The 12,342-nt window shown below is 41.5% G+C and overlaps 1 protein-coding gene across 3 annotated transcripts; it reads right to left on the bottom strand.

Moving 5' to 3' along the window:
* Positions 1-61: 61 nt before the first annotated feature.
* On the bottom strand, positions 62-12,196 carry LOC135511938 (monocarboxylate transporter 7-like). 3 transcript variants are annotated; one of them, XM_064933470.1, is made up of 8 exons: positions 12,072-12,196; positions 11,695-11,774; positions 3,214-3,468; positions 2,816-2,959; positions 2,589-2,717; positions 1,420-2,367; positions 1,072-1,229; positions 62-760 (listed from the first exon to the last, which is right to left on the bottom strand). In XM_064933470.1, exons 2-8 carry the CDS (start codon positions 11,756-11,758, stop codon positions 560-562), a joined length of 1,899 nt encoding a protein of 632 aa, XP_064789542.1. In that variant the 5' UTR covers positions 11,759-11,774; positions 12,072-12,196; the 3' UTR covers positions 62-559. The 3 variants fall into 3 exon arrangements, with proteins under 3 accessions (XP_064789542.1, XP_064789541.1, XP_064789540.1); XM_064933469.1 differs by lacking the exons at positions 11,695-11,774; positions 12,072-12,196 and having other exon boundaries at positions 63-408; positions 533-760; positions 3,214-8,961; XM_064933468.1 differs by lacking the exons at positions 11,695-11,774; positions 12,072-12,196 and having other exon boundaries at positions 63-760; positions 3,214-8,961.
* Positions 12,197-12,342: the final 146 nt, after the last annotated feature.

The following is a 12,342-nucleotide window of genomic DNA, read 5'->3' as shown; positions in this document are numbered from 1 at the left end:
GGATGAGAGGAAGATCCTAGAATGTACATTTCTATTCAAAGCACTTCAATGACTTTACACATTATTGTGATATTTATTTTTTATTAGTACCAAGTGATTTCTTTGTCTAAAAAATGTAAAGTGAAGTTTAAAAAGTAATTAATTGAATACAACATGATGTCATGGTGTTATTGTTTCTTCACAGCTGACTTCATGTATCTACATATTGTTTGTATCCTCTCTTACAATACCATGAGGCAAAACAGTGTGTTCATGTTCATGGGCTCCCATGTGGCGCAGCGGTCTAAGGCACTGCATTTCAGCGTCGCTACAGACACCCTGGTTCGATTTCAGGCTGTATCATAACCGGCCGTGATTGGGATTTCCTTTGTTCAGTGTGAGCCACTCTCCAGACACCCAAAACCAGATCTGAAATCACAGGATAGATAGTCCGTGGCAGTCTACATATTTATTCAAACATTTGTCTGATTTCTCAATCAGCACTAGTTCAACTGATACTTCAGTTCAGACTCTTATGGGATTTCCTTCTGACCTTTGATGTCTTTTCAAGTAGAGATTGTCATCTGTTGGCCTTTTTCAGTAATGTTTTCTGGTCCATATCAAGGTTAACTTCTAGGAAGCCTTGAGGACTTTCTCTGTCCTGGGCCTCCTTCCCCTCTCGCTGAGGTACAGGGTTCCCCGGCCCCACCTGCATAGGTTCTGGGAGGTTCTGATGCCCCCTCCTGCTGTACAACCTGGTCTCAGAGCACTTCGTATTATTCTGTAAGTAAAAACCCTAACCATTTTAGCTAACCCTTCACCTAACCTTAACCACTTTAGCTAACCCTAACCTTAACCATCCTAACACCTAAATCTTAACCCTAACCCTAACTCCTAGCCTAGCTAATGTTAGCAATCTGGCCACCTGGCGAAATTTCGTAACATATCATACGTTTTGCAAATTCATAACATAAAATATGAATTGTAATTTGTACCATATCATACGATATGGATGATGAACTTCCACAAATTAATACATACCGTACGAAATGTAACATATCATAGTAAATGTAGTGTCTCGGATTTACATACAGAATAATACGAAATGCTCTGAGGCCTGGTTGTGCTGCAGCATAGCAGGCCTCTCTTGGCTGGTCGTACCAGACCCAGGAACACAGCCCCTAGACTCATACCCACCGCACAGGAGTAGAACGCTGAGCCGTAGTTCTGAGTCAGGTCCACAAGAACACCTGAGAGAACACAATATAAATTGTATATGTTAAACAAACTCATTCATTAAAATGATGCACAAATTAAGCAAGTTTGTGTTATTTTCCTTTGATGACAATGAAAATAAAACTGGTGCTACATATCAGAGAGAGCAGAAGAGATGTGACATGGCAGAGGGCTGTGAAAAAGAGATTTGAATGCATCTCTTACCTCCCAGAGGTGGTCCCGCCAGCCCAGCGAAGCTTTGTATAAACACATAGACCCCCACAGCTGACGACATCCTTTCTATGCCCACCACATCCTCCTCTGCCAGCATGGGTATATGTGTCGACGACACGGTGCCTATAAAAAACCCATAGAACCCACAACACACGGCCAGGCCCCAGAACTCCCATACCAGGGTAAAGGCCACCAGCACCAGGCACAACAGAACTACACATCCCAGCAGCACCAGGGGCTTCCTGCCTTTGAACAGCTTCCTGCCTAGCACCCAACCAATGGAGAGGCGGCCGAAGATCTCGGCAAAGGCCATGGCGGAGAGCATGTGTGCGGCGCGGTGACGCATCACGCCACGGTTCACACTCAGCTCGATGATGTAGAGCTGAGGGGCGAAGAAACCCAATGTGGCAAAAAGGCCGAAGAGAGCGTAGCAGATGAAGCTGCCTTCTCTTAACATGGAGAAGTCAAGGAGTTTCTGGGGGGATAGTGTTTGTGTCTGCTTCTCATCCTTCTCCTCGTCCTTCTCCTTGCTTCCAAAGCACCTCTGTGAAGACGCCTCCTCCTCTATCTCCTCCCCTGCCTTACTGCCATCCTCCAGGACCTGGTGATGGAGGGACTGAACTTCAGAGTTTACAGACTCTCCAGAGTTCAGGGAGTAACAATGAGCCAGCTTGCTATCACTCTGCAGTGTGTAAGACCCATCCTTAGCATATGAACTACCCTTAATGTACAACCTCTCCTTACTGTAGTACTTCTCCTCTGTGTTCAGAGCCTTCAGCTCTTTGTCAGCCAGTCCATCAGTTTCTGTCTCCGTGGCTGGTCCAGGTCTGATGATGATGGGTCTTAGCAGAACTCCACAGATGATGATGATGCCCTGTAGAGCTCCGATCACCACCAGGGTGTAACGCCAGCCGATACAGTCCCTCAGAGCAGAGAAGGCTGAGTAGCAGAGGGGAGAACAGAGAGGAGAGTGTTTCAAATGGTGGTCAGGGTTTGCAATCCATCCTAAAATTAAATGTGGGTTAATGTGAAATGAAAAAGCAATTGAGAGAAGTAAGATTAAGAGAATGGGAAGGTTGGTAAACTGAAATGGTAGCTATTTTTTAAGATAAACTTTGCTAGCTAGTAAGCAGTGTTCAAGTCCCCTTGTGACCTTTTACCTGGGGCAAGCGCGAACACAGAGAAGGACTCTCCTGTGGAGGCGACAGCTGTGACCAGGGAGCGTCGGTGGGAGAAGTACTGGGACAGGAGAGTAATGGTGGGCAGGAAGGTCAGACAGTACCCCAGACCTGTGGAGGGAAGATGACACAAGCACACTGGTGAAACACTGGTGGCACTGTGACAGTTGTGATGGTCAAGTGTGTGTGTGTGTGTTTGTTTCTAATACCTGCAACGAGTCCGATGGTGATGTACATCTCGTTGATGGATTTGGTGAAGCCACTGGCAATGGTTCCTATGGAGACGAGGAGTCCACCAATCATAACAACTGTCTGGAAGCCAAACCGGTTGGTCATCACAGAAGCGAGAGGAGCTGAAAGGAGACAGGTATCTCTGGTTAGCACTTTAGAGCATCTGACCTTTTGTAGCTGAGTGTTATCACAGTGTTGTCACCTTTAAAAGTATTTATTTTGAGCTCCTGAGCCTGTCGTTCTAGCCCAGCATTGATTCAGCTTAGCACAAATCTGATTATTTCAATCAGTGCTGGGCCAGTAACAAATGCCCGCACACCCTGCAGCTCTCCAAAAACACCCCAGCCCTAGACCCTGATGCTACCCTTAGTCTCACCAGTGAAGGCCATGACGAAGACACAGATGGAGATGATCCAAGACACTCGGCTGTTGCTCTCCCCAAACTCCCCCATCAGGTCCTGGAGGAAGATGCCCAGGCTCTTGATGACTCCGTAGGTGAACACTTCCACCAGGAAGAAGGAGACCGCCACCACCCAACCCCAGCCACCATCTGGCGGAGCCGTGTAGACGATAGGTCCCATGCAGCGCTTCAATCTGGACCCCCACACTGTCATGGATGGAGCACGTGATTCTGTAGGGAAGGTGGGCAATAAATCACTTTTTGAAAAGGTATCACAGTTCATTGAAAAGTAAAGTAAATGATGCTTGTAATTGGCAGGGGAGATATGTCCCCCCACAACATTCAGAACAGGTCGATTCATCCCCCCCCCAATAATTTATTTAAAAATAATGTGGATGCCCTGTACCTCCTCTGCTCAGCTGCACTGTCTCTACGCCCTTAACCCACTTTCTCTATGTCCTTAAGGTAGATTAATGATGTGTAATTACTTGTTGTAAAGAAATGTAAGTTTGTCTTTGACCATTCATTGCATTAAGATGGCACAATGAAACAATCTAGTTAAAGCAGATTATTTCACAGTGATAACTATGATATTCTGCACTGCAGAATTTCTCAATGATGCGTGCATATGTATTCATGGATGCCAACAGAAGCCAGGCTTACCCAAATATTTCACCAATACAATCGTTTTTATTATAAAATCATTGATCTTTCATCTGTGTTTTCATAATTATCCCTAATAAATGTTATTCATTGAATAAATGCATTCCTCATTTTACAGAGTAACTATTTGACTATCGTTTATAATTTAGTAGGTCTGTTGGTAATTGTTATATACACTATGCATAGCACATGCTTGGGGTCCACCTTGAAATCGCTGATCTGCTTGCCTCAATAAGTTAATGCTAGAACATTGGTTCCCAGGATTGGCCATTTGTATCTACTCTCTTAATAATTGCATAACGGTGCAAGTTAGACACATGTTCATTAAATGCATACTGAGAGGTGATGCAAGGCTTGCTACCTTGACTAGATCCTCCAGAGATGTACACGGCCTGTCGCATTTATTCACACAATATTGGAATCAGATTGATGAATGTAGTTTATTATTAAATTCAACATAATTTCACCCACTGTCTCTGCGCCCTGCACCCACTGTCTCTGCGCCCTGCACCCACTGTCTCTGCGCCCTGCACCCACTGTCTCTGCGCCCTGCACCCACTGTCTCTGCGCCCTGCACCCACTGTCTACGTGCCCCTCTCCCACTAATTTCAGTATGCTGCTCAGCAACCTTAGCCATGCCAGCACCTGCCCCGCAGTAAGACCGGCCTCATTCCATTCCAGAAAACACATGTGTCTTCTGGAATGGAATGCGCTCCTCTCGTGGGCCCCTCCCTCTCCCCTCCTTGAAAGAATAGCTTTTGCAAAAATGCCTTCTACCTCTTTTCGCAGCTTGACTCAAGTGAGCAACAAGAACATCACAAACACAAAGTTCCGAATCAGAAAGTAAGATCAGGTTAAGGTAGATTAATGATATGTAATTTCTTGTTGTAAAGAAATGTAAATTTGTCTTTGACCATTCATTGCATTGCATTACGATGGCACAATGAAACAATCTAGTTAAAGCAGATTATTTCACAGTGATAACTATGATATTCTGCACTGCAGAGTCTCTCTGATGCGTGCATATGTATTCATGGAGGCCAACAGAAGCCAGGCTTACCCAAATATTTCACCAATACAATCTTTTTTATTATAAAATCATTGATCTTTCATCTCTGTGTTTTCATAATTATCCCTAATAAATGTTATTCATTGAATAAATGCATTCCTCATTTTACAGAGTCACTATTTGACTGTCGTTTATAATTTAGTAGGTCTGTTGGTAATTGTTATATACACTATGCATAGCACATGCTTGGGGTCCACCTTGAAATCGCTGATCTGCTTGCCTCAATAAGTTAATGCTAGAACATTGGTTGCCAGGATTGGCCATTTGTATCTACTCTCTTAATAATTGCATAACGGTGCAAGTTAGACACATGTTCATTAAATGCATACTGAGAGGTGATGCAAGGCTTGCTACCTTGACTAGATCCTCCAGAGATGTACACGGCCTGTCGCATTTATGCACATAATATTGGAATCAGATTGATAAATGTAGTTTATAATTAAATTCAACATAATTTCTACATAATGGTTGGATCATTTCCACACCACTACAGATGTGTCGCTATAGTAGCCGGCAGCTCGTGAGCATTCTGAGTTTGTAGACTCTGACGTGCTAGCTGAGTGTACATAAGTCTAGAATGAGGAGGCAAGAATAGCTAGCTCACCTCTACGAGTTAGCCAAACTGGCTACACGCTATGCAGCGCTCGTTTAGCTAGCCCGGTCTCGAAAGTCCACGTAGGACCGGATCACAGCAGTGGGACCGGACCTTCATCAACAAGTCTGGGAAGAGAGGCAAGCAGTGCTTGACCGAGGCAGACAGAAGCAGTGGGGGGTACCCACCGAACCGCTCTCTTCAAGTAGCCTCCAGTAACTGGCGACAGATCGCTCCGGAGCCGGGTTGGATGTGGGCAGCCACCACATACCCCACGCCCAGGCAGATAAGACATTTGCTCCAACCACCCAATTCATCTCCACTTCCTGCACCTCAGACCCAGCCGAGGTAGCGGCATTTACACTCTAGTGACTCCTTGTGGCGGGCCGGGTACCTGCATGCTGACATTGGTCGTCAATTGAACAGTGTTTCCTCTGACACATTGGTTCAGCTGGCTTCCGGGTTAAGTGGGTGGGTGTTAAAAAAGCGTGGTTATGCGGGTCATGTTTCAGAGGACACGATTCGACTGTTGCCTCTCCTGAGCCCCGTTGGGGAGTTGCAGCGATGAGACAAGATCGTAATTGTATCGCAATTGGATAAAACAAAATTGGGGAGAAAAATATATACTAATTGAAAAAACTACTGAGAACAAATAAAACCTTGAGCACACAACATCCAGGGAGTGAGCACGCTCTACCACTAAGGGACAGATTAGTTGCTACAACACGACAGTCTCATTTTCCAATTGTTTCTTTTAGTAGCTGTCTGCCTCTTAGACAGGTCAAGCCTGTTCTGTCAGCCACCTTCAGAGCCCAGCCAATGTCTGCCTTCTTCCAAGTTTAGCCCAGACTTTCAAATTCCAGTCCAGGCTCTGCCAATCACCTTCAGAGCCCAGCTACTGTCTGCCTCCTAGAAAAGGTAAAGTCCAGTCTCTGTCAGCCATCTTCAGAGCCCAGTCACTGCCTGCCTTCCAAGTTTAGTCCAGTCCTAGAAAAGCCCAGTCTCTATCAGCAACCTCCTAATTTACAGTTTCAATATAGACTCTCCCCTGACAGCTGTTTGTGAGACTGAATATCAGGACTCTAAATATACTGTAAGGTATCTTTTAGCTCAGTCCCCCAAGTGTCTTCCACCTGTCAACTAGGAAAACTACAAAACTTAATAGTAAATGTATGATCATCTTAGTAGATGATATCCTATGTAAATATGAATGTGCATCATTGTACTCAGTCTTCCTCTTTTGTGTCGTCTTAATATTTGCCTTGAAATAATTTCATTGCTGACGGTGACTTATCCTTCCACTTCGTGTTTTCAAAAATACCCCTCGAGAGACCATAAAGCCATGTCAAACTGTACTATTGCAGAAACGTTTTTATATGTAAATATTTATGATCATCATTATAATAAAACTGTCTTCTTACAATACATAAATATGCATGTCTGCATCATAATACAACTCAGTATACATCTTGTGTCTTCATATTTGTCTGGAAATATATGAATTAAGGTGATGACTTATCCTTCCACTTATACTGTCTTTTAAAAAATATCCCTCCATATACCACTCAAGAGAGGCATAATAAGTAATGCAAATGTTGTTAGTAGGCTATGATATAAGGTTAATATATTGTACAAGTTGGACATATACAGTGCCTTCAGAAAGTATTCATACCCTTGATTTATTCCTAATTTTGTTGTTACAACCTGAATTCAAAATTGATTCCAAAAATAATAATCTCTCCTATCTACATACAATACCACATAATGACAGTGAAAATTGTTTTTTTTTAATTTTAGCAAATTTATTGAAAATGAAATACAGAAATATCTCATTTACATAGGTATTCACACCCCTGAGTCACTTTGTAGAAACACCTTTGGCAGTAATATCAGCTGTGAATCTTTCTGGGTAAGTCTCAAGAGCTTTCCACACCTGGATTGTGCAACACTTGCCCATTATCATTTTCTAAATTCTTCAAGCTCTGTCAAATTGGTTGTTGATCATTGCTAGACAACCATTTTCAGGTATTTCCATAGATTTTCAAGTAAATGTAAGTCAAAACTGTAACTTGGCCACTCAGGATCATTCACTCTCTTCTTGGTAAGCAACTCCAGTGTAGATTTGGTCTTGTGTTTTAGGTTATTGTCCTGCTGAAAGGTGAATTCATCTCCTAGTATCTGGAGGAAAACAGACTGAACCAGGTGTCTTCTAGGATTTTGGCTGTGCTTAGCTCCATTTCTTTTTTTATCCTGAAAAACTCCCAAGTCCTTAACGATTTTTATTTTTTGTATTTTATTTTTATGCTTGAAAATATGGAGAGTGGTACTCAGTAATGGTTGTATTGGATTTTCATAACACTTTGTATTCAGGACAAAAGTGAATTGATTTGCCACTTTTTTTTGCAGTATTACTTTAGTGCCTTGTTGCAAACAGTATGTATGTTTTGGAATATTTGTATTTTGTACAGGATTGCTTCTTTTCACTTTGTCAATTAAGTTAGTATTGTGGAGTAACTACAATGTTGTTGAACCATCCTGAGTTTTCTCCCATAACAACCATTAAACTCTGTAACTGTGTTAAATTTACCATTGGCCTCACCATTGGTTTCCTTTCTCTCCGGATATTGAGTTAGGAAGGACGGTGTCTTTGTAGTGACTGGGTTAATTGATACACCATCCAAAGTGTAATTAATAACTTGATGTCTGCCTTTTATTTTTACCCATCTACCAATACAGTGGGGCAAAAAAGTATTTAGTCAGCCACCAATTGTGCAAGTTCTCCCTCTTAAAAAGATGAGGCCTGTAATTTTCATCATAGGTACACTTCAACTATGACAGACAAAATTAGAAAAAAATCCAGAAAATCACATTTGTAGGATTTTTAATGAATTTATTTGCAAATTATGGTAGAAAATAAGTATTTGGTCACCTACAAACAAGCAAGATGTCTAGCTCTCACAGACCTGTAACTTCTTCTTTAAGAGGCTCCTCTGTCCTCCACTCGTTACCTTTATTAATGACACCTGTTTGAACTTGTTATCAGTATAAAAGACACCTGTCCACAACCTTAAACAGTCACACTCCAAACTCCACTATGGTCAAGACCAAAGAGCTGTCAAAGGACACCAGAAACTAAATTGTAGACCTGCACCAGGCTGGGAAGACTGAATCTGCAATAGGTAAGCAGCTTGGTTTGAGGAAATCAACTGTGCGAGCAATTATTAGGAAATGGAAGACATAAAAGACCACTGCTAATCTCCCTCGATCTGGGGCTCCACGCAAGATCTCACCCCGTGGGGTCAAAATGATCACAAGAATGGTGAGCAAAAATCCCAGAACCACACGGTGGGACCTAGTGAATGACCTGCAGAGAGCTGGGACCAAAGTAACAAAGCCTACCATCAGCAAGGGCATTGAAGATGAAACATGTCTGGGTCTTTCAGCATGACAATGATCCCAAACACACTGCCTGAGCATCGAAGGAGTGGCTTCATAAGAAGCATTTCAAGGTCCTGGAGTGGCCAAGCCAATCTCCAGATCTCAAGCCCATAGAAAATCTTTGGAGGGAGTTGAAAGTCTGTGTTGCCCAGCAACAGACCCAAAACATCACTGCTCTAGAGGAGATCTGCATGGAGGAATGGGCCAAAATACCAGCAACAGTGTGTGAAAACCTTGTGAAGACTTACAGAAAACATTTGACCTCTGTCATTGCCAACAAAGGGTATATAACAAAGTATTGAGATAAACTTTTGTTATTGACCAAATACTTATTTTCCACCATAATTTGCAAATAAATTCATAAAAAATCCTAAAAATAAATAAAAAAGTCAAGGGGACTGAATGCTTTCCAAATGCACTGTAATTGTATGTGGGGTACAGAGAGGAGTTAGTCATTAAAACAATTATGCTAAACTATTAATTCAGTCAATGCAACTCATTATATGACTTGTTAAGCATATTTGTACTCCTGAACATATTTAGGCTTACCATAACAAAGGGGTTGAATACTTACTGACACAAAACATTTCAGCTTTTCATTTTTAATTTGTTTAAAAAAAAGTCGAACAAAAGTTTATTCCACTTCCACATTATAGGGTATTGTCTGTAGGCCAGTGACACAAAAAGCTCAATTGAATAAATTTTAAATGTGGAAAATGCCAAGGTGTGTGAATACTTAATGAAGGGCAAAAAAAATATCTGCAGTTTCCCTCGCCACTGTAACACTGGTAACTGTGAGCACATGTGTGAACGCTCATTGTTGGCGTGGTCGTGCACGTAAAGCGGTAATTCAAGTACTGATTTACTAGTGCTGAGTGATTAGTGCTCTTTGAGGTAGGTTTGGTGTTGGTTCATTATTATTACAAATAAACACAGTTTTCGATTTTGATAAATTTTTTTAACATTTAATGCATTCAAAAATATATAATTTTATAGCTTTTTAATGTAAATTCCCAAGCCTAAAATTGTTAACCTTCATTAAATTGCCAAAACATTTAAAATATTAAATTGTCTCTGTCAGTTCCACATTGGGTTGACATAAATAGGAAATTACTATGAAATAATAAAACATTTATGTTGTGTATATTACTTAGCTGTTATTTGATGACTATTATTTTTCATTCCTTGAAAGTCATCACATCGCTGCTCTGGAAGTAGCTGCCAAACGGCCAGACAACGTTCTCTCTGCTCCCAATACTGTACTGTCATCTATTTAGCTAGGCTAGCCTGCAGAGCTGTCTGATTAAATCATTTTACTAGTTCTTCAAAGTACTTAAGGCATAATTTCACGATCTGTCTCTATCCATATCTTTCTTCCTTGTGTTGTGTACATTCATCTCGAATGCTATCTGTTTCTTGTATGCGTTCTGTCTGTATCTAACCTAATTTAGTAGGCGTTAAAGTGTAAGTGTATCCATCTATGTCCGAGCCGGATAAGGCGCAATGGATCATGGTCATTGTAGTTAATTACAACTTTTCTGGGCTGAACGAGGCGGAATATTTCTTTAATGAAAACTAAAACTCCCTTCAGCCCAGCGTTCCATTCTCTGGTGAATGATTTGATTTCTCTCAAGAGAAAGGGGGCTTTAGGCTCACAAAAAACGGAACTAAATGGAATTGAAGTACAGGTAATTGAACCGATCTCGGCCAACCCTGCCCCCCAAAAAATAGATCTCGGTTAACTGCTCAGCACTAATAGTTACCTGTGGGTTATATGGCAAAATGGCTATCTTAAATATTGTTCTCAATCTCATATGTTAGTATCAAACTATTCTCGTTTCAGGCAATGTTATGATGCTACTTACATCGGAAACAATGTGGCTTTTTAGGACAGCTGTCTGCTATATCAACGTTTGATTTGTTTCTATGACCCTAATTAATGCTACTGCGCTATTTAGCACAACGTCAATACACAACCATCATGTGTTCACACACGCATAAACCTGCCTCACTCACCGCCTTTATTGTCAGTCCTCATATCCAGTTAGCATTGCTTATTCATTCATTGAGAAAAGGCTATCTCTGGTCAATAGCCTATGGCATTGGCAACTCATCCAACACAACTCTCTTTACTCATTCTGCAGTGCTGACTTGTCTGTCTCTGTCTTTTAATCAAACGTGTGTGTGCATAGATCTGTGTGGGTCAACAACCCATCAGCCAAAGATGGTCAAAGGAAAGACAACAGAAAATAGTACTATAGACTTGACTTAGCCTAAAGAATAATACCAATACTTGTCTTAGCTCATGATGTCATGTTATCCTACATTCTAAAGCAGGGATGGGGGTAGGGGCCACACAAGTATATATACTGTTTTGTCTTTGGAAATTGATCCACGGGACTACAAAAACGGCCCTGTTCTAGGGCTATCTAGTCTTCAGATATTTCACACCTAACCAATTTGAGTATAAACTGTAAGCTATAAGCTGTCCAAGTATTTGAATCACCAATTAATGTTAGTGAAAATAACCACATTGAAAATAATTAACCACAATGAAAATATAACTAGATTATAACTAGGCTACAGGGGTGATTATTGGGCCTCATGAGTGAGCTATACAAGGTTTTTAATTTGGAACTGTCCAAAAAGGTAATATACTAGAACAGAGCTGTAGCCTCCTTGCGTTATTCCTTACCGTTAGTGGACTGATCTCGAAGAACCACAGGTGAATGCAAATCCCCTGGGTTGGTCTCTGACATATTGCTTCCACTTATCCTATATTTTGATGATTTAAGGAGAAGAGAGATGAGGAGAGGAAAGTCCCTTTCGGAGACTCAGTTTCCAATGCTAACTTGATTTAAACCGTCTACAACTTGAATTTAAAGGTAGCACAAGTTTGTGAATGACCGCATTGAACTACCCATTGTACGGGTCTCATTCATGCTGCTGGCAACTTAGATTGTATATAACTCTAGATATATTCTTTGCCAGCTCACTTGTTGCTCCTTTTCAATCAATACTTCTCAGTCAGATACAGAATGTTTACTTCAATTAGTATTGCATAACTCTTACCTGTGCGCTGTACAGTAACCCTGTGTGCTGTTCAATTTATGTTGTGTGAAACCAGTGAGAACCTTACTGCTGCTCTCTCTCTCTCTCTCTCTCTCTCTGTCTCTGTCTCTCTCTCTCTCTCTCTGTCTTTCTCTCTCTCTCTCTCTCTCTCACACATACACATACTCACATACACACTGACACTGACAATCATGAGGAAATACAGGAGTTAAGAGGATCAGGTTACAGTCAGTCAACTCTGTCCTATATCAGTCTGCTGCAGCCCACTCCA

This window comes from Oncorhynchus masou, chromosome 24 (assembly GCF_036934945.1).
Source record: "Oncorhynchus masou masou isolate Uvic2021 chromosome 24, UVic_Omas_1.1, whole genome shotgun sequence".
Classification (NCBI taxonomy): Eukaryota; Metazoa; Chordata; class Actinopteri; order Salmoniformes; family Salmonidae; genus Oncorhynchus; species Oncorhynchus masou.
Note: the sequence above shows the minus strand (reverse complement) of the source record. Positions and strands in the feature narration are given on the sequence as shown.